This window comes from Micromys minutus (genome assembly GCF_963924665.1).
Source record: "Micromys minutus genome assembly, chromosome: 1".
NCBI lineage: Eukaryota > Metazoa > Chordata > Mammalia > Rodentia > Muridae > Micromys > Micromys minutus.
The window spans coordinates 162,191,709-162,213,468 of NC_137969.1; the positions used below are offsets into that span (position 1 = coordinate 162,191,709).

At 52.3% G+C, this 21,760-nt stretch overlaps 1 protein-coding gene across 1 annotated transcript; it reads left to right on the forward strand.

Moving 5' to 3' along the window:
• The first annotated feature begins 657 nt into the window (after positions 1 to 657).
• SDC1 (syndecan 1) lies at positions 658 to 21,559 on the forward strand. The gene is made up of 5 exons (XM_080933530.1): positions 658 to 947; positions 18,101 to 18,182; positions 18,831 to 19,315; positions 19,766 to 19,901; positions 20,108 to 21,559. Exons 1-5 carry the CDS (start codon positions 882 to 884, stop codon positions 20,275 to 20,277), a joined length of 939 nt encoding a protein of 312 aa, XP_080789656.1. The 5' UTR covers positions 658 to 881; the 3' UTR covers positions 20,278 to 21,559.
• The last annotated feature ends 201 nt before the right edge of the window (positions 21,560 to 21,760 follow it).

Genomic DNA, 21,760 nt, shown 5'->3' on the forward strand with positions numbered 1-21,760 from the left:
AAAAAAAAAAAAACAAAAAACAAAACAATAACAAAGCAGCTCTTCCAGACAGTGCTCACGTCTTTAAAGGCCTGGAGTTCCCAGCAATTTGTGGGTAAAGACCAGAGCTTCAAGACTCCAGTCCCGTCCCCCAACCCTCAGCTCCTGAGGATGTGGGAACCATACATCTGTCCCTCATCACTGTGGGGCTCCGAGGTGGCCCCCAAATTCTCGCTCACCTGGAGGAACCCCGGTGTCCTCGCCCAGGGGGCGCTGCAGCCTCGCGTAGAGAACTAATAATCGCCCTTTTCCAGGACAGTGCCTCCAGACTCCATACCAGGACCTAGTAGCGAGCGCACCTGAATCTCCATCAGCCACGCATCAAGGAAGCTGCTACGCGGGAAACACAGATTGTCCGCAGTAGTGCTCAGGAGAGGAAGGTGGGGCTCAGACCCGCAGGAGCTGAAAAGTGGGGTGGGCTTCGATCCTAGGAGGCGTGGAAGGGGGTGTGGCTGGGTCCCAGGGGTGGGGCGCTCCAAGGGGCGGGGCAGGCCAGAGGGCGGGGCCGAGGGGTGGAGATTGGGACTACCCAGGCCCGCGGAGCTGGGGGTGGGCGGCTAGTTTTGCAACGGCAAAGAGCCTGTGGGTTTATTATAAGGCGGAGCTCGGCGGGAGAGGTGCAGGCCTGAGGAGACAGAGCCTGGCGCAGAGGAAGGAGTCTGGCAGTCGGGAGCTGACTCTAGCCGGAGGAACCTGCAGCCCTCGCTCGGGACAGCAGCTCGCTGGGCAGGAGCCCCGGACAGCAAAGCGCAGAGCAATCAGCCTAGCCGGCCGGGAGTTCCACGCAACCCGCAACTCCGACCCACGTAGCCCGCGGAGCTCCCGCCGCCGGTCTGGGCAGCATGAGACGTGCGGCGCTCTGTCTCTGGCTCTGCGCGCTGGCGCTGCGCCTGCAGCCTGCCCTCCCGGTGAGTGTGGCCCGGGGCAGGACTGGAAGGCGGCGGGAAGCCGGGACTCTCCACTCGCCGATGCCATGCAGGCGGCAGCACGTGGAGGGGGAGGGGAGCGGGGACTTCTTCCCGCGCTGCCTGGCGGATCCAGGGATGGTGAGCCCTTAAATGAGTGCTCCTGTTCCAGATCCTCCACGGTCCGTGGGTGCCATGAGGGTTCCACAGCTCGTGGTCCCGGCGTCCCGCAGAGTGGAACATCCATTGGCTCCCAGCTCTCAATTAAGTAAAACGACTCCACATGGGTCAGTCCGCCGGCCTTAGGCGGCGCCTTGAGTTGCTCTCTCCCGTTGCTGTCTTGCTGGCCATTTCAGCGGCCTGGTCTCCGCCAGTGTCTCGGAGGGATGCAGTGGCCATGGCCACAATGCCTTTTCCATAGACCCTAATTCAAACCAGACTGCAGGCTCAACACCCAGCGTCGCGGAGTCCGGGCGCCCGGTCCTTTGCACCAGGGCAAGTTTGGGCGCAGCGGAGCGGGCGCGGGAACGGGAGGGGGTGACGTGCAGTGTGGCTGGAGGGACGGGATTAAGGCTGTTCGTGGGACACAAGAGCGTGGCGCGGGGACCTTGGGTTTTTCTCTGGCTGTCCCAGGTGAGCCGGGCCGAGCTGGCCGCCGGAGGTTCCGGGAAGTTGGCTAAAGACCCTAAGAACCCAACTTTGAGGTCGCTGAAGTTGTGCTGCCCCCAGGAGGGCCTCCTCCGCATGGCCCGCGCGGGGGACCCTCCCCGCGAGTGGACCCCGGTACAGCTCTTCCCCTCCCCCGACTCGGCTTTGTGCTGAAGCCGCGCGTAGGGAAGGCGGGTCCCTTGGCCCGCCCAGTAGGGCCGCGGGGATAGAGGGACGAACGTGGAGCTGAAGACTGGTGGGAGAGGCTTCTGGGTAGGATGCAGCCATCCACCTTTGGCGGGGGTCGGTCTCTCTAATCAGCGACTTGACCGACAAAGAGCTTGTCGAGGGTACCCCAGAAAGTGCTCTCCCGCCCGAGCCGCCGTTTGCTAGCCCGCCTTCCCCAACGGGGGCGCTTTGTTCTCGGCCCCTGTAACCCTTCCCTGGGAACCGCCCCGCAGCGCTGGTCCTTGACGTGGGCCGGGTCCTGGGTCGCCGCCAGGTGTCAGCGGTGCCCTCCGGGTGTCCACGCCCCTAGCCCCCGCACCCGATGTGGAGTCCCGGGGATCCTTTCCACTGGCGGCATTGCCCAACCCCTGGGAGGCAGAGGCGAGGTTCGGAGCCTCAGGCTTTATCCCTTCCGGAAGTGGCAGTCTCCCACCACCACATCTGGTCTGCTTAACTTCGATAGTCCTGGCAAAGGCAGACACGTGCACAGGGAAGGAGAGTTGAGCGCTGGTAGATACCAAGGTCGTGTACAAATAAAGTGGCACCTGGACACGTCCCCAGTCACTGCCAATAGGCATTGCCTTTGCTCCTTCCCGGGTGGCTTGTATTCTCCATCACTCTGGAGCCCAAGAGAGGACCTCCATAGTTGTACTGAGCATGAGTTGGGGTTGTGTGGGGGCGCCAAAATCAGGGTTCTCGGGGAGGGATACGAATTCCGAACTGAGTCTCTGGTGCACTCCTGGCTTTAAGGTTCAAGAAATTGTTCTTGAGGGTTGTGGTTTCTGTGGGACTCAGATTATGCCTGGAATCATAGTTACCACTGTGGAGAAGAAAGTGGAACCACTTGGCATGCCTCCCTGGCCCGCCTGGCATTACCTCCGGCTCTGTTCTCCAAGCCCAACACAAGGCCTCACTGGGGCAGTACAGATGCAGTATGAATTTCTTTCCAGCCAGGATCTGGAAAGGTGGCGATGTCTTTCCTGCTGTCGTTAGAGAGGCAGATACTCTCTTGACCTAGGCCCCTCAAGCACCCATTAATAATACTGAGTAGACAACTGGAGGTGGTGATTCTTTACGGACTGTGTTTCCAGGAATTTCCGGTGTGCTGGCCTGGGAAGTTGGACCCTCTAGGGAGACACAAGGTCTAGGAAGTCGAATTATCTCAATGGAAGGCTTCCTGAAGGAAGAAGTTGAGCTGAGCCTCCAGGCTCCCACTCGGAGGCAGAAATGGTCGTTTTTGCTTTATTCTTTATTAAGTTTGGTTTGTTCTATCTCTTCCAGAAGAAAAACAAAATCCATGTTTGGTTAAATGTGGGTGCATAAGAGTGAGGACATAGTCATAGCTCCCCTTTTCCTGAAAAATAAAGGCAGCTGGGATTTACTGAAAAATGGGAGCGCACACCCACGGTTCCGAAGAGCTGGTCCCCTTCTCGGGGCTCTCTAAGCTCCTGTGGGAAGCAGGTCAAAACAGCCCTGGGGACCAGTGAGATAGGGGGTGCTTTTGGGTGCCTGCCTTTGAATGGGCAAGGGGAGGTTCTGGGACTGGAGGCTTGCCAGCAACTGCCCCCCAGAGACTGAAACAGGTTTGTCTAACGTGTCCCTCGGTGTGTGTGTGTCCCCTGGCCTTTTGTTTCTCCTATATAGAATAGGAGAAATGGTTATTTGCTCTGGAATAGTGACTTGCCATTTGTCCCCTTTCTTTCCTCTCTCCCTTACCGGTAATCATTTGGACTAGTATAGACACTTCCCCTGAGGTCTGGCAGAATGGGGCGGGGTGGGGGGGGAGAGGCCTGGGCTGGAATGATGTCACTGCTGGCTTCAGCTCTCCGGGGAGGGTGGAGCTGGTTATAACCTACCTGTGGCTCTTGATGGGCCCCAATAAAATCTCATTAACACACATTGGTGGGGAGAAAGGACTGGAAAGAATGATGGGAAAGGGTTTTTTTTTTTTTTTTTTTTTTTTTTTTTTTTGCATTACTTTCTAGATTCCCACCTTCCCCCCCCCCAACACACACAGCAAAAGTTTGGATTCCTGAAGTCCTTTGAGAATGTGTTGTGGTAGCCAGACTTTTTTTCCAGTGAATTCAAAATCACCTTCTTATAAACTCTCTCTCTCTCTCTCTCTCTTTCTCTCTCTCTCTCTCTCTCTTTTTTTTTTTTTTCTTTTTTTTTTTTTTTTTTTTTTGAGATGGTTTCTCTGTGTATTCCTGGCTGTCCTGGAACTCAGTAATGTAGGCTAGGCTGGCTCAAACTCAAGAGACCCACCTAACTCTGACTTTCATTCAGTGCTGGGCCTAAAGGTGTGTGCCAACATGCCCCACTTTTATAAAACTGTCTTGCTTGGAGCAGGATCTGAAACCCTTATTTCCTTTCTGTTATCCTTAACAATAAGATGCTGGATGTATTTATTCCCTCCTGATGCTGGGCCCTCCTCCTTGTGTGGCACCAGGTTAGGTAGTCACCTGGGGCTTAGTGGCTCTGAAGAGCACTGTTTCCCAGTGCCTGGTGGTTTCCAGCTTCTCTTTTCCTTCTCTGTCTCTGGTAGCCAGAGTGATACTGACTGGTGTTCCCAAGTGTGGCAGCTTTTCTGTTCAATTCTAATTTATTTTCTTTATCAGGAAACAAAACAGATTGGTTATAATTCTTACAAACACAAAAGGTCTCACCTTTGAGTAGCTCTCAGGCTGTGTGAATTTGATGTCCCTCAGGAATCTCTGGAGTGTGTGTGTGTGTGTGTGTGTGTGTGTGTGTGTGTGTGTGTGTGTGTGTGTGTAGTGTGTAGAATGGACAGAAGGGTGCTGCCAACCTCACTGTCCTGGTCCTAGAGTGATGGAGAGGACTTGGCCGGGTGAAGAACCTGGAGAACTCCCTCAGCATGAGATGCACACAGTTCTAAGAATCATCTGAGTTCCAGTTTGTCAGTCTCTTCTGCTTAGTGAATTGTCAGCTCCAGCTGCCCTGGACTAACAAGGCTTGTTCACTGTCTATCTATATTGATAATCGAAGGCTGTTGTTTTGAGACTGATCCTCACTCTGTAGCCCAAGTCCTTGAACTCTTAGCAATTCTCCTGTCTCAACTTCCCAAAGTGCTGAAATTACAGACTTGAGTCATCCTATATGACTGAACTCTTGTTCTTAATCCTTGACCGTGACTCTTGGGTTTGGGCCTTTCTCCATCTCTTCAGTGTGTGTTTTAGTTCATGTTCTACGTAATCTATCACCCATACTGAGAAACAGCAGGTTAGCAACAGCGCTGGATCAAGCAGAGCCTCATATGGAATCTTAGCTTTGCCACTGATTTACTATGTAGTCTCAAGTGGCTCACTTCCAACTCCTCTTGTCTCAATCTGTAGACTAGACATCGCCATACCTGTTCTTTCTGCCCTCTTTCTTTCATTTGCATATTTATTTCATAAGAGATGGTGTGAAAGTGCTTTGTAATGAAAGTTGGCGGCTGATAATTGTTAGGGTTAACTTTCTTGGAGTGCCCGTTAGTGAGAGCTTGGTACTTTTCCTATAGCTTTTCCTCCTAAGCCTTTATGGCATATATCATTGCCTCGTCTTTTTTGGGTATGTGTGTGTGTGCACCTGTTCATGTTTGTGTGCTCGCATGCTCACATATGTTTATGTACATGTATGGTGGGAATACACGGTAGCGTTGTCTAATGTCTATGTCTGCTGAGAGGCCCTGGGTACAGGGATTGGCTGAATTCTATGAGGCGCCCTGTCTGGAGTTTGCAGATCTTACTTGGACACTCCTGGTTATGAGCATTTCGCATGGAGTGGCTGTTTGACTGGCCTGTGGCCTCCACTGTGCCTTTGGGTAAACCCTGGGCTGTGGCTGTGTGTACCGGGTGGTCGTCTGGGTATAGGTAAGAGCTCTTGGTGGAAAGCTGAACTCAGTTGACCGCAGTGAGCACCTGGGGCTACATAAAGTTCACATGCCATAACTGAGTGCTGAGAAATCTCTTGGGTGGAGCCTGCTTGCTCCCCCTCCATGAAGTACCCAGCTTATGCTGTTTTGTATCTTGAGCTTGGGGAATATACTAGTATTATACTAACATGCTAGATGTAGTAGAGCTTTTATAAGCCCTGGGAGGTGGGTTTTGTGGCCACACGTGGGCAGCTTGGGATCCAAGACTCCTGGCTTCTACATTGCGCTCTCCCCAGGCTCTTTCCAGTGCAAAGGTATGCTAGGGGAACATTATGGACATTAAATTATTTCTAATCCCAGAGCACACAGAACATACTGTTTTCTAATTGCCTTCTTTCCCCCAATCTGGTTTTGAAGTGTTGGGTTTGAAATTACCACCACCGCAGTTCCCCCCTCCCCCAGTGCCTGCCTTAGTGTGTGCAGAGGGAAGATATTTGGAACAGGAAGTCTGTAGAAAGCATTTTCACCTCCAGGACCTTGTGCCCTGGAGCAGAGTCAGCATGGTGTCATGTCCCTACTGGCTATTCCAGGAGAGACTGGGCTTTGGGTGGGAACTGGGTCTTCTAGAACCTTCTGTCGAGTATGACAGGAATGCCCTGACAAGTACCAAAGGGCTTGGGCATTTGTTTGTCATAAGCAGGTAGCTTCAGGTACAGAGCAAGACTTAGCGCTATTTCAGCTCCAGACGGACGCTGGGAGTCCCCGCACAGCGGGTTCTGGGAGTAGCTTTGCTTTTGTAGGATACTGTTGCCTGCTCTACCAGAGTTTTCCAGGTTACTAACCTTTGTTGATGCTGGAGAAACTCTGACTAGGGATGGGTATTGGAGGAGGGACATATGCTGTGTGTTTGGAGAGTCAGGAGGTCTGGTGTAGCCTGCAAGTGGAGGCAAGTTTAGCAGTAGGAAATCTCTGGATCCGTGACAGGCGGGTGTGGTGGTGGGGTGGCAGTGTAGCTCTCCCTGTAGAGATTTGCCCAGGTATCTTTCCTGCTGACTCTGGTACTCAGAGGCCTCTAGAGGTGGCTCCTCCGGGAGCCTCTCAAGGGTCTCCCATCTCCTACTGTTTATGGCTTTGTGGGCTGCCTAATTATATAGAGAGATATGTTCCTCTGGCCTCCAGCCCTGGGAAAAGTTCTGCCCAGTGACTCACCTGAGGCCTGCAGTGTGTGTGCACACAGCTGCGCTCAGGGGCTGTGGTCCTGCTGGCCTCAGCCTTCACAGCCCTGGTGATCTCACCCCGCCATGCTTTGAGTTCCGTGGCAACCCTGGGAAACCTGGTCACCTCTTACTTGCAGCTCCCTCCCTTTCTTGGTGTCATCTCTCTTAACTACAGGGCTGGCACTCTTTGTATCCTGGCCTTAGACTCCTGCAGAAATTATTTTTTCTTTTGTCTTAGCTTTGTCTCTGACTTCTTGTGGTCCTGGGGAAGTAGTTGATTCTCTGGGCCTGTAAAAAAAATCTGTTCAGGGGCCTCCATTTCTTGAAGTCATGTGCTGGCAGAGAGACCTAGTCCTGGGATGGTGAAGGTAACCCTGCAGGGCTTCTTTCCCAAGCTTCTTTTGGTTTATCTTCATTCCTTCTGGAGACTCAGCAAGAACTGACTGCTCCAGGGGTCTCAGAATTAGACCACTGTGGAGGTGAGGCAGGTTTTCCGATCAGTGCCCTTGGCATTCATTGTGGGAACCGGGCTGGATGAGGCCTCTGGGCAAGGTCAGGCTAGGGGTGGAGGCCAGGTGATGTTCTCTGCGCCCACACCCAGGGCTCCTGGCACCCTCCCCGAGGTCCGCTCAGCAGCAGGAATGAAAGCAGTGCTGGGCAGGTTGGGGCAGTGGGCAGGTGGGCGTGTTTATCAGTGTGCTCATCAGCTGAGTCACGATGCCAGGCCTCATGAGTCCTCCCGCAGGCTCACCCAACCCACCTTGACCCACTGGCGCCCACTGGCATGAGGTAGGGCAGGGCAGTGAGACAAGACAGGCCTGGGGGGGCCTGAGAGGCAAAGGGGAGCTCATGACTTCAGGTGTTCATGACCTGTTCTGGCTGTGTTATGGGGACTTGAGGGTGTCACATGTATCTCTGCTGTCCCAGGAAGAATCTGTCTTAGGTGCCAACCTGTCCAGTGCCCCTGCTGGGGGTACAGGAAATGCACCAAGGTGGGAGGTGTTCATCCATGGAACTAGACCACGAAGCTAGACCAGAGACAGTGACGTTAGTGACTCAGCCCTCACCTGTGTCTTCCCAGCCAGCTGGAGGGTTTTATGTCAGATTCTGCAAAACCATAGAATGCAGTTGGGAGCCTAGACTGCAGAGCAGGCCTCTGATGGTTTAGACTTGCAGGCTTCCTGGGTATGGGGAGTGCTTAGAAAGGCCCCACAGGTACAGCGGCAGGAAGTAGAAGAGGGCCAGGCACCTCTATCTCCTGAGCACTTTCCCCCACCCCCATCTCTAAGGATGGTAAAAGAACCCTTCCAGTACAATGACAGGGAGGAAAACCCTCAATCTCACCCCATTTGGATCTATCCTAGCCTTTTCTGTGGCCGCAGAGGCACTCTTCCGGTATACTACCTTTCTCACGGAAGGACGGCAGCCTGGTCTGATGCTTAGGTCTGCCCACCTATAGCCATTGGGCTGGCCAGGTGAGAAGGAATCCAGAAATAGCAGGATACTGATGCTAGACCTCAAGTGGGCGGGTAGAGCGAGGGTCACTCATCTCTGGGATGGAACTGAGAGAACTGGTATCTACCTGTGGCATCCAGCATATGCTTGCCCTTGACTGCCATACCAGAGGTGGCTCAAGATGTTCCTGGGAATTCACTGGTTGTGGACTTGATTGTATCAGAGGGGCACAGAATAACATTAACTCTGGTATCCTCTGCAGTGGCTCTCAGCATCTCTGCTGACCCGGAAGCACCCAGGCCTTAGAGGTCCCCTCTCCTATACAGGAGTTCCAGTGGATATGGGGGTCAGGTTTGGGCTTGCAGGGCCCCAGCAGTAGAGTGTCTATGGAGCCTATGAGATCATTGTGGGGGTTGATATCACTCCAGCTTCTCCCAGAGGAAGCTGAGGGAGTGTGTTGAGGGTGCAGTGTTGGAATCACATCTCTCCCAGAATGGCATGTTGGGGAGGGATGGAGCCCTACACTTGGTCTTTAGGCTGTGGTCTGTAGGCTGCCATAGTCTTTGGGTTCTGTCCTACCTCCCTGTTCCTGTGTGCTCCAAAGGCACACTGAAGGGGATCTGGGACATTCCAAATGAGCATGGTGCTCCTTCTGTTCTCCCACCCCCAGGAGGAGGCAGGCCTGGATTGTAGGATTCCTAGAAGTGGTCCTGAGGATGCCATCGATGAGCTGGGTATGCTAGCCACCTATCTTTCCATAGAAATCCTTTGGGAGTCCAAGCTAACTCAAATCTTCAGGGCTTGAGTAAGGGGCTCCTAGCATATTAGCTGGCTAGTTCATCTTGGCTGATCTGAACCCAGATTAGGCTAGAGAGAAGCCTGGCGTAGAATCTGGCACACCTGGACCCCATGCTGGCTTTATCAGTTCTTATGTAATTTTGCACATAACTTTTTAGTTCTAAGCCTGTTTTCTCGCTTGTGAAATGGGGTTCCTCTTATCCTGCCTAGAAGGGCTTTTGAAAAGATTAATAAAGTAGTATGTGGAGTGGTCCGGGTTCTCTCCTTGATTGGGGCAAGCCTCTAGGAGTAGCAAGCATGGCAGCACCCCCAGTGGCGTGCCTGAATAGGAAGGTACAGAGTCTTCATTTGAATGGCCCTTCTGGTCCTGCCCTGGTAGTTAGTGCTGATGTCACAGAGTCTATAAACATGCCTTTTGGCCTTCCTCAGAAGTCCAGGTCTTTCTTGGCAGACCAGACATTCATCTCCACTGAGCCTCTATATGAGGCTGGATCCTGGCCTGAGCTGTGTGGGCTGGGTTGGCAAATGGGAAAACTAGACACTCGGGCTCCTGGGTGGGGACTCGGGGGAACAGGGTTTCGGTTGTAGGGCCCCGTGGCCTGTGCCCGAGCTTCTCACTGAAGGTAACCCTGAGAGGAAGAGGGTTCTCTATAGACACCAACATAGTTGGTTAAGAGTGCAAGGTGGGTGTAGTTCAAGGGGTAAGAGGACATTAAGCGTATTTTCTGGGGATGGTATTACTGTCACCTGTATTCTGACAGAGGTTAAAGAGACTTGTTCTTTGTATCTTCTCGTCCCTTCTTTATGATCTTTTCCCATCTGTCGTAGCCCCTACCCAACTGTAGGAGCCCGGTTCCAGAATTAGCTCCTCCCCCACGGGAAACAGATTTATGTTAGAATGTGAATGACAAGCCCCTTAGCCCCTCCCATGGTCATTTTAATTTTCAAAAGGGCATTGCACGAGCACAGGGACACTAAGAAGAGAGATTTGGTGATCCGAGTAAGAGCCGCGTCCCTGGCCTCCCAGCTGGTGCCCTGGCTGGTGCAGGTGTGTCGAAATCTGTGGGTTCGGCTTCAGTGAAACTCGAGGATCCTTTATTTAGCCAGTTCAGGGGCAGGATGGCCATGAGAAGTTTATGTGTCACAGACGTCAGGCCCCCATGCCATGCTGAGCCTCGAATTAGCTAGATAGCAGTTTTGGGGATACTGGAAGACTGGGAGTTTACACCCCAGAAGCAAGAAGGGCGGGGTTCCTCTACTGCATACAGGATCTATCCCCCAGACTCGTCAGCCACCTCTCTTCAAGTCCCTTGGCTCTGACATGTAAGATGTGCCCAAAAGATACTGAGGAGACCTTTTGCTTCTTTTTAGGATAGCAAGGGGTCAGCATGGTGGGGGTCCGGAGGACAGTGCAAGAATAGCTTTCTGTCCCTTCCGTCTTCACAGGCTACTTCCCAGAGACACCTTGATTCTGGGCATCTCTAGCAATCAGCTGGCCCATAATGCTTTGCTGCCTGTTGCTTCAGCCACTGTGTCTGGTTGTCCCTGAAGGTGAGCCAGAGCTCCCCAGTCAGAGAACGTGTGCAGTACAAAGCTGTAGGCTGGGCCCTGGGAACCCTCTTGCTATCATTCTGTCAAATTCCTAAGGTACAGTAGCCCAAATAAGGTGTATTCCAAGAAACCGTCCAAATTATAAGAAATCTTTTCACAAGATCGGGTCTTCTCATTTTCCATGGTCCGTCCAGCTAGTCAGGTCCAAAGGATTTGGAGAGAAGTGGTTGGCAAATCTGGGGGAATAGATCCTATCTGGTTCCCCCCAGGAGCAGTGCCTAGTGAGAGGCTGGGCCTGGGCCAGGTGCCCTTGCTCCACATTGCCTGCAGTCCCGCCCTGCCTGTCCTGGCTGGGCTCTGGCAGTCAGGAGCTTCGGTGGAACTGGTCTTCCAGCCTCCACGCCTAGCTCTCAGCTGAGCCTGCTCGGAGACTAGTCCTGGCATGTGGGTTGCAGGGCAGGTGCCAGCCCCACCAGGAGGTGTGGACATCTGGGTACTTAGGGGACACTGACCTGTAGTGGGTATGGAGATCGGAGGAATGGTGCAGGCAAGTTTGCTGGTGCTGGCCGACACGGCTCTGGCATTGACTTTGGTTTGCCATCTGGTGTTAAACTAACAGGGAATGCTGGCAAAAAACAAAACAAAACTAAGAAACAAACAAACAGTTATTTAAACCAAGAAAGGATACTGTCTTTCCACGCAGCCGGTTCTCAAGAATCCCTAAGACATACAGGGACTTGGAGCAGCAGTGGTCGTTCACTGAGGAGGGGGGTGTGCTCCCAGAGGATTTTGGGAAATTGTCTGAGTGAATGTGCTTCCGGGCCTTGGAGGTGTTTTGGGGTCCTGTGATCACCAGTTAAGTAGCTAACAGTCCTCTTTACCTGCCCTGTCCTCACCTTGGCCCCACCCTGGGTTGGGTCTCTCATTCACTCCCTGCTGGGTCACCAGTCACTTCTCTGCAGGTTCCAGCTTGATTCTTGGTGGAGAGGGAGAGAAAGTTGATAAATCACGTGCCTGTCAGCCGGAAATTTGGGTGTTGCCTGAAGGCACCAATGGGGGCCCTCCCTTCTGGAGGTGGCTTTTAGGAAGGGGTTTCTGGGTCTCCAGGCCTCCTTACAGTTTCTCAGCTCCTTGGGAGAGAAGTGAGGACATGAATCTCTGGTCCCCGATCAGCACACACTGTGCAGCCTGACCTGTGAGCACCGGAAAAGGCTTATCCACTCAAGGGCTACGGAGACAAAAAAGGAGCTGCCCAGACACCCAGTGTAGGAGTAGTTGAGCTAGATCTGGTACTGTCCCAGAGAGCCTCTTTGGAGAAGCTTTGGGAAAATCCACCCAGCATTTCATCTAGGACTGGAGGAAAAGGTGATTATGGGAAAGAGAGCAGTCAAGGCCCCAGGCTGTAGGACAGAGGAGTCAATCTGAGAGTTACCGAAATAGGAGGAGGTTTTAGCCACATTCTCCTTCCTGTCTGTCCTATCCTGGGGACAGTGCACTTCTAGAACAGCTGCCCCCGAGGCCCACCTTTGGGGCCCCCTGGGGGTAGCTCAGTAGTGTCAGCATCTTCCCACTGATGTCAAGTTACACAGTTGGGCAGCCAGTGTGAAGGCACTGGGTCAGGAAGCCAGCTACATGGGAAAACAAGGTTGTTCCTGGTGGGCCCTGGCAGGAAGGAGGTTCTTGCTTTCCTTGGTGGCTTTGGGAGACTTTGGAAGCTTGAATGATCACTCATCTCCTTGGTGAAGCAGGCCCTCCTGGTACTGTGGTGTTTGTCTGCTAAGAGTGAAGGCACTGGAAATAAAGAATGATCTAGAGCCTTCTTAGGATGCTTTGCTCCTGGCGCTGGCTTATGGAGCTCGCTTGCTTCTTAGTGCCTCGACTTTGAACACCGGATTCAGTCAGGGAACTGGAGTAGAGGTCTTGCCTTCCAAAGCTCCCGGCCACTGCAGGAAAAAGCTCCTCTGAGTGGAGCCTTTCTTCCTCAGGTGACTACTTTCAAAGTACAGCAGCCTCTGAGGGGGAAGTGTCATTTGACCTTGCAATAGTTCTTGGGGTCCCTGGATGCAGGTGGCAGTTTGGATGTCACACTCAGGTCAAGGAAAGAGGTGAGTTGTGTAGCTCAGAGCCCTCGATATTGCGGAGTTGTAGATTCTAGGGGTGAGAGGAGTATCCCATAGGGTGGATCTCGTGCATACTGTGGACCTGCTTGAAACCCCTGGGTATTGTCTGTGGAATGGAGTCTTGGTTGGAGAAGACTGATGGGTGTTTATCAGGTTGTGGCTGTAGGGGTTGGGGGTGGATCCCTGCACTTCCCAGTATAGCATGCTGAGTGGACAGAGACCATGTGACTGAATCCTGAGCTACCTGGGATCCAGGCTGCCTGGGAATGACTGTGATCCAGCCCCTTTGATAACAGCAACTCTTTGTCACTGGATGTTGTGACTAATGGGACTTGTTGATTCAGTGACTTGGCTCCCGCCCACAGAAGCTGGGGGTTCTGTTATGGCACCAGGCAGCTGCAGACAACCCACAGTTTTGCCTCTCTTTCCCAGCACTGCCCAAATTAGAGACTTGTGAGTGGTTCGTTCATGCCCCAGTCTCTGAGGTGTCTCCTTCTGGAAGCCCCTGGAATGAGGCACTGGGTATGTGAGTGCTGTGGTTTCTGTTAGGGTCAACTTAACATTTCTTACCTTAATCATACCTCCAAGTTTCCAGGAAATGAGTCCAGATTTTTGAAGTGAAGGAATCCATTTAATATCAAATTTCCGAGACCTTAATTTTTTTCCTTTTATTACATACATGTTGTTTCATATGTGCAATTGTGTCTGTCTGTGTGGACATGCTTGTGGAGGTCCAGAGGACAACTTCAGGAGGTCAGTTCTACCATAGGGGTCCTGGGGATCAAATTCAGGTTGTCAGACTTGGAGGTATATGCTTTACCTCCAAGTTAACAAAACAAAACAAAAAAAAACTAACAGCCCCGTGGAGTCAGTAGAGCTTGTTAAGGGCTGTGTGATTTAGTCACCACTGCAGTTGCAAATAACATGAAAATGTCCTAGGGTGCTGATTGGAAGCCCCAGGTCTCTATACCCAGTGGCTGCAGACTCTGAGTACGGAGCAGAGGGGCATTCTCTCCAAAGAGTTTGTCATCCCAGAACCCCTTAGAGACTCCCCCTTGGTACCATGATTTTTTTGTGACACAGCTGGGGTGTCTTCATACTCAGGAGATCATGATGAAGTGCTGGGGTGCAGACGCCAGGACATGGGGCTCCATCAGATTTCAGTGACTACCACAGAGGGTGGCCTGCCTTCTAGTCAGTGTGGGTGTGGGAGCTGGCAGGAAGTGGCTCCAGGATGCCTTTAAGCATCCCAGCCTGCCCTCTGCCCACAGCTCCAAACACGTTCTTTGGCGATGGCTTGCAACTGGAGGTGAACTGTCTCCTGTAGCATGTCCCTGACCCACGCTGTTTCATCTACACCTTCCAAGTGTGTGCCTGGTACCCAGCAGGGCTGCTAGGCAGGGCTGAGCACTCAGCTTGTTCTGGTGCTAACCTGTGTGGTAAAGGCACTGAGGCCATTGTCCCTTGAAACAGATTGGCTCAGCCAGGGGAGGTGGTCCTTAGGCCTGGGGAGTGGGGAAGAAAGGATGTACTACAGTGTGGGGACACTTGTTGACTGATGGCCTTCGGTAGGTCTTTCACCCTGGGAAGTGCTGTTTCTTATCTATTAGGGATGCTAGCTAACCTCAGCAGGACTTGAGGAAACAAATGGGAGGCATGGGAGGTGTAGAAAACAAAGCGAGTGGTGAAAATTATCTTCAGCCTTAGGGAAGTCTGAAGCCTGTGACCCCTTTGTCCTGGACTAGGCCCCCTGCCTTGGGTGTCTCTCCAGGGTCCTTACTCTACAGCTCCAGAGGGTGTCCAAAGCAAATGTGTCGACTGGTCTTTTCTTTTGCCCGGTGACCACTCCCCATGTATCGACTACCTCCGTGATCCTTCTAGGTAAACCAAGCCCATAACTTTGGGTTTTCAAATCAGCCAGCTTTCAGGTTCTGTGCTTCAGTAGGAGGGAGTTAAGTGACCCCGGGTTTGATAGCACAAATCATGGAAATCTTTCTTACCATAATGTTTTGTGTGTGTGTGTGTGTGTGTGTGTGTGTGTCCATGTGTTGTATGCATACCATGTGGAGGTCAGGCAAACTTTGTAGGAATCTTTTCCTAGCTTCAATCAAGTCCGAGGATCCAACTTTGCACCCCAAGATCACACCATGGCAAACACTTTGCCTGCCGAGCCATGGTGCCAGCTCTGTTTTCTATTTTTGGTTTGTTTGACGAGCAGCTGATTTTCTTAAGGTCTGCAGAGGTGCTGGCTTGCCTTTACTTCCCTCAGTGACAGGAGGTAGGTGGCTTGGTGAGATTTTTCTTATCCCCACACGGTCTTGGAAGGACCCAGGTCAAAAGTGTTACTGAGAGAGCCCTATAAGCCCTCAGAAACACACAGGTTCTAAACAGTACCCGATTGTTGGGTCGCAGACTCCTTCAGTGGGGACCTGTGGAGTCCTGGTTCAGAGAGAGTTATTTTCATCTCCATTCTCTTCTGGGGCTGAAAAAGTCTCTTCCTCACCTGTGATGCCATCATGAAAAGTCCCAGCTGAGGATGGAGGTGGGCAGTCAGGGCACTGCTTCTCTTTCCTTAGTAGAGGGGGGTTGGCTCCCCCTTTTCCTGCCGTGGACCTGGTTTACTGGTTTCAGCAGAGATTTGTTCTAGAAGCTTGTTGCGTAAACAAGATCACAAAGGGATAAGCTTGAGCAAAGCCAGGAGAACAAATTGCTTCCCTGTGAAGACTCAATCTTATCTAGCTCTTAGAGAAGCCCTCCCTTTTGGGAAATGGCTGACTTTCGGGGCTTCTCTATGGAGGGAAGAGGCTAGCCACTGTATGTTTGTCTGCACTCCAGCTTATCTTTGCAGCCTTGGCTACCCCTTGTTGGCCAAGCTCTGCACTCCTAACGTGTAAGGTCAGTCTCGTTGGATCTGGGACCTCTACCTCATATCCAGCTTTCCTTCCTACGGAGGGAGTCAGTGGGGACCTAGAATGAAGAGGAAGGTGTGAACTCCTGTCTGGTGGGTGCTCTTCTCCATCAAGGAAGGAGGCAGCCACGGGGAAGGCTACCACAGGAATCTGGAGCACCACCTGGGGCAGTCTATACCGGATGTGGGCTGAAGTATAGTAAGAGGGTGAAACCTGAGTGCTCTGTGGATGGGCCATAGTAAACTTTGAGTGTTCTCAACCGGTGGGTCGTGAACACTTTGGGTGGGTGGGGTCACATATTAGATCTTTACACTATGATTCATGTCAGTAGCAAAATGACAATTATGAAGTGGTGAAGAAATCACCACAGCACAGGAGCTGCAGTAAAGGGTCACGGCATCAGGAAGGTTGAGAGCTACTCGTCTACTGGGTCTGGGCTGTGATGGGCTATAACTGTTCTCGGCAGTTAAACCACAGTGGACCAACTGTCCTTGTAGAGGGGCCGGGCTAGGCTCAAAACCTTTGTCCCAGGGAAGAAGAGCTTGCTTTTGCTTTGTACTTCTAAAGGAAGGTCAATGGTACTTCCGGCAGAACTGCCCCTGTAAGGGACAGGGCTTCAGCTTTCCTCTGTGGCTCCATCAGACACTCCTGACTCCACTGATGAGTCAGGCCAAGAGGGTCTGGGTCCCTGAGCCATGGTGAGCCTCAGCTAGGCCACCCTGAATGTTCTGTAGAAGCTCCTGGTGAACCGGCTCCTCCCGCCTCCTTTTCTCTTGAAATTAGGTCTTGATCCTATTCTCCGTGCACATGACCCTCCTGGTCTGGGGGGGAAGGGTTACCATGTATCCCCTCATCACAAGATGAACAGCTTTCTCTCATTACTGAGATCTGGGACACAGGTACTCGTTACCGACCAGGCTGTATGGTTTTTGTTTGGTTGGTTGGGTTTTTTTTGTTGTTGTTGTTTGGGGTTTTGTTGTTGCTGTTTTGTTTTGTTTTTTGCTTTTTTTGCTTGTACAGAAATGTGGCCGTTTAGTAGTGCAGATGTTAACGCTGGTACCATTTTACAGGAGAGGAAACTGAGGCTGTAAGATGTGTAGTGACATCTAAGGCCACTTGGTTGGTAAGTGAGGCCTTACCACTCAGAGTCAGGAGGTCTCTGGAGCCTTCAGCTGAATCGTGTACTTCTTTTTCTGTCTTGTTGAGACAAAGTCTCTCTCTGTAGCTCTGGCTAGCCCAGAACCCATATGTAGATGACACTGGCCTCAAATGGGCTGCAATCTTTTATGTCTGCCTCCTGAGTGGTAGGACTGAAGGCATTCGATTCCTCCTGTTAAACTTTTTTTTTTAATTCATTTTTCTGGTCTGTGCAATAGCCTTCTAGGATGGTCTGTACTGAGCTGGGTTATTTTGGGGTTTGTCTCGTTGCTGAGCAGGGCCCCATAGCTTCCTCCTCTGTCACTTGCTCACCTGGCTCTCCCCCCTGCACTTGTCCTAGAATCAGAGCTGAGATCAGCCATGGGCCCAACTCTTCCCCTTGCCCAGCCTGCCTAGCTGGGGGCGGTGCTCCACTTCCCTGCCCCAGTCCTGTGTGGACTGTGTTTGCACTCCACCACCTGCAGCCCCTTGGAGCTGGAGCAGGCAAGGCCGGCCACATTCCTGCAGCTGCTGTTGCCAAGGAGAGCCCATCCCAGGCCTGCTCCCATTCACTGGAGCCTCCTTAATGCCTTTTCGAATTAGCTTCCTCTGTCCCTAGCCCAAAGAGTACCCTATCCTTTCTTCACTAAGAAGGCCAGGACACAGTCCTTCCCGTGGCTGAAAGGGACAGGCCTTGGGACAAGGCCTGGGACCACCCTGTGTGGGTAGACCTGCTTTTCAGCACACATAGCTCCTCCAGGCCAGGCCTGGCTCTGTTTCTCACACTTGAGACTTCCATGTCACACCCCATTCACTAGCTCAGCTGGACACCGGTTTTATTTTAATGTATAGATTGTTTGGGGAGGGGAGGTGCTGAGAGTTCCCACTGATGGTCCCAAATGTGGTTCTCACAGTAGGCTCAATTGATGCTTATTACAGAGATCACAGCTTCTGTTCCCAGCTTGGGCTCCCTGACTGGTCAGAGCATCCTGGGGTTAGGATGATGTCCCCATCACCTGGCAGCAGGCTGTGTTGTTACAGCATTGGGGACGGGGTATGAGGATGACGAGAGGCTTCCCAGAGTTAGCCCCAGAGCCATGTTTCCTACATGTGTGGCTGGGAATGTTGGCTGAGCCTCTTCAGCTGCCTGTGATAGGAACCCAGGGATGCTGGACATTGACCAAGACACCTCTCATACCCTTTTCTTATCTTTTTGCAGCAAATTGTGGCCACAAATGTGCCTCCTGAAGATCAGGATGGTTCTGGGGACGACTCTGACAACTTCTCTGGCTCAGGCATGGGTAAGACTGACCAAGAACACTGAGATCGTGTCTGGACTGGTGAGCAGGCAGTCAGATAGCTTTTAGTGAGCCCCCTTCTCCTCTCATACTATCCTCAGCCATTGGAGTCAGAGGGACGGTGCGAATGGAAAGAATGGTGTGTAGCTGCAAGCTGCTCAGCTAAAGGAAACCCCCAGAGAAGGCCAGCCACGGGCAGCCTCTAGAGCCAATTCTTGGAGGAGTTTGACTCCACCAAACCTTGGTGTTTCCATCTGTGAGATGGGACTACTTTGACCCAGAGGCAGGAAGCACAGAGAATGCTAGCTGTAGATTTTTTTTCTCACCTCCATCTTTAAATACCAGTTCTTGGTGGTTGTGGTGGGGGGTGCGGTTAGGAGGGAGGAAGAAGGCTCTGAGCCTACTCATAGCAGGATCCCTTCCCAGATTCCCAAGTCTTTCTCACAGTTCAGAGAGCAGGCTACTCCTAGGCAGGTGAAAGCTGTAAAGGAGAGCTTTTCTGGCCTAATTTTCAAAGTGAGTTCAGCCTTGCCTAGTTCACCCTTGGGGACTCGGGCCTCAGCCTCCTCATATAGCATGAATTGTGTCAGGCTTGCCACCTGGAGACCTCTGCTAACCTGACACCCTGAACCCCCTCTTCTGACCCCGCAGGTGCTTTGCCAGACATGACTTCGTCACGGCAGACATCTTCCACTTGGAAGGACGTATGGCTCCCGACAGCCACGCCCACAGCTCCGGAGCCCACCAGCAGGGATACTGAGGCTGTTTTCACCTCTGTCCTGCCAGCTGGAGAGAAGCCTGAGGAGGGAGAGCCTGTGCTCCATGTAGAAGCAGAGCCTGACTCCACTGCTCGGGACAAGGAAAAGGAGGTCACCACCAGGCCCAGGGAGACCACACAGCTCCCGATCACCCAACGGGCCTCAACAGCCAGAGCCACCACAGCCCAGGCATCTGCCACATCTCATCCCCATGGGGATGTGCAACCTGGCCTCCATGAGACCTTGGCTCCTACAGCACCTGGCCAACCTGACCATCAACCCCCAAGTGTGGAGGACGGTGGTACTTCTGTTATCAAAGAGGTTGTGGAGGAAGGAACTACCAATCAGCTTCCGGCAGGAGAGGGCTCTGGAGAACAGGTGAGCAACTTCAGATTTCCTGGGTGGCCACTAATGCCTGGCACCTAGCTGCCTAATGTCCTTTGTCCTGTAATGCACATTGTAGTCCTCATGACAATGACAGGTAACAGGGTCCAACCTTTCTCCTGCCTTGAACAGACTGATTACACAATCAGTAGATAGGTGACTCCTTAGATATCACTCAAGAGCTAGCCCCTAACCTTATACCAGGGTGAATTTGCTGTCTTAGACCATCATGGGACTTTTCCTACAAGAATGTGCTTCGTGTCACTGGAGGTGGTGTCCGAGCCCTGGCTGGCCAGAGTATGATTACGTTCCCTGATGGATGCTGGGTTAGGTTGGTTATGTCTGATGAGGTGGCAGGGCATCCCAACATGGTATGGCAGCGTTACAGGTTGCTATTGTGTTAGTGGCTCCGGCCTGACCTGATCCCAACCCGCCCTACTGTAGGACTTCACCTTTGAAACATCTGGGGAGAACACAGCTGTGGCTGCCGTGGAGCCTGGCCTTCGGAATCAGCCCCCAGTGGATGAAGGAGCCACAGGCGCTTCTCAGGGCCTTTTGGACCGGAAGGAAGTGCTGGGAGGTGAGTCTTCTTTCAGATGGCTAGGAGGAGACAGGTTGTGGCTCTGGGGTAGCCTGGGTTGCTGGGGTGCAGCATTTTTAGCCATGGGGTGAGAAGGAGGAGGATTGGCACTAACCCAGGCCACCTCCTATGCTGTCTATCTGGGGAGAGATTACCACGGACCCCGTGGAGCTACTGATCTGAGCCTGCCTCTGTCCACTCCCTAGGTGTCATTGCTGGAGGCCTAGTGGGCCTCATCTTCGCTGTGTGTCTGGTGGCTTTCATGCTGTACCGGATGAAGAAGAAAGACGAAGGCAGTTACTCCTTGGAGGAGCCCAAACAAGCCAATGGCGGTGCCTACCAGAAACCCACCAAGCAGGAGGAATTCTACGCCTGATGGGGAAATAGTTCTCCCCCCACAACCCCTGCCACTCACTAGGCTCCCACTTGCCTCTTCTGTGAAAAACTTCAAGCCCTGGCCTCCCCACCGCTGTGCCGTGTCCTCTGCACCCAGACCCTTCCAGCTGTTCCTGCCCGAGCGTTCCCAGGGTGTACTGGGAAATCTCCTCCTTTGACTTCTGCTAGAAGCTTGGGTGCAGAGGGTTTCTTGCATTTGATCTTTCTACCACAGCCACGCCTGTTGTCCATTCTTCTGACTTGGTTTCTCCAAATGGGAGGAGACCGAGCTCTGAACAGAAAGGGGACTCAACTGCTTTGGACCTAGATGGCCTGTTGTGGCTGGAGGATCCTGGGGATAGGAGAGGGGCTTCGGCAGACATGCCATAGCACTTACCCATAGAGACCGTTAGGGTTGGCCATGCTGTGGCAGGGGGTGGAGTCCAGGGCTCCTTGGAATTCACTTCTCATTGTGGGGAGGTCTACTTTAGACAACTCGGTTTTGCACATATTTCCTCTAATTTTTCTGTTCACAGCCCCAGCAGATCTTACTTCTGGGGTAAGGCAGGTCAGTTGACTGGTGTCTCTCACCTCGCATCCCTAATCTACATTCGGGAGACCGCATCGGGGTTAATAAGACTTTTTTTTTTGTTTGTTTGTTTTTGGTTTTTTTTTTGTTTTGTTTGTTTTGTTTTTTTTTTAAACCTAGAAGAACCAAATCTGGACGCCAAAACGTAGGCTTAGTTTGTGTGTTGTCTCTGAATTTGTCGCTCATGTGCGCAACAGGGTATGGACTATCTGTATGGTGCCCCATTTTTGGTGGCCCATAAGTAGGCTGGCTAGTCCAGGATGCCATGGAGTAGTCACCTCTTGACCAGTCATGCCTGTGTGTATGGACTCAGGGCCATGGCTTTGGCCTGGGCCACTGTGACATGGAAAAGCCTGTGTGAGAACTTACTTCTAGATCACAGTCTAGGGGTGGAGGGGAGGAGACGGTAGAGTTTTGGGGGAGGAGTGGCAAGGGTGCCCAAGACTCTCCCACCTTTGGTACCATCTCTGGTCACCCTCTCTTCCTGGAAGTTGACAAGACACATCTTGAGTATGGCTGGCACTGGCTCCTCCATAGAGAACCAAGTTCACCTTCAGCTCCTGTGGCCCTGTCCTCAGGCTGGAGTCAGAAATGTTTCCCAAAGAGTGAGAGTCTTTTGCTTTTAGCAAAACGCTACTTAATCCAATGGGTTCTGTACAGTAGATTTTGCAGATGTAATAAACTTTAATATAAAGGAGTCCTATGAACTCTACTGTTTCTGCTTCTTCTCTGGGCTGGTGGTACACAGATAACCAGCCTTTGCCCAAACCCTGGTAGCTCAGGGAAGCTTGGTTCCAGGCTATGTGCCTCTAATCCTCCGAGGGGTAGGATCCTAGGCCTAGGGTTCCTCTGGCTTTTGTTTTGTCTTGCTGTGTTTTTCTTTTGGCCAAACTTC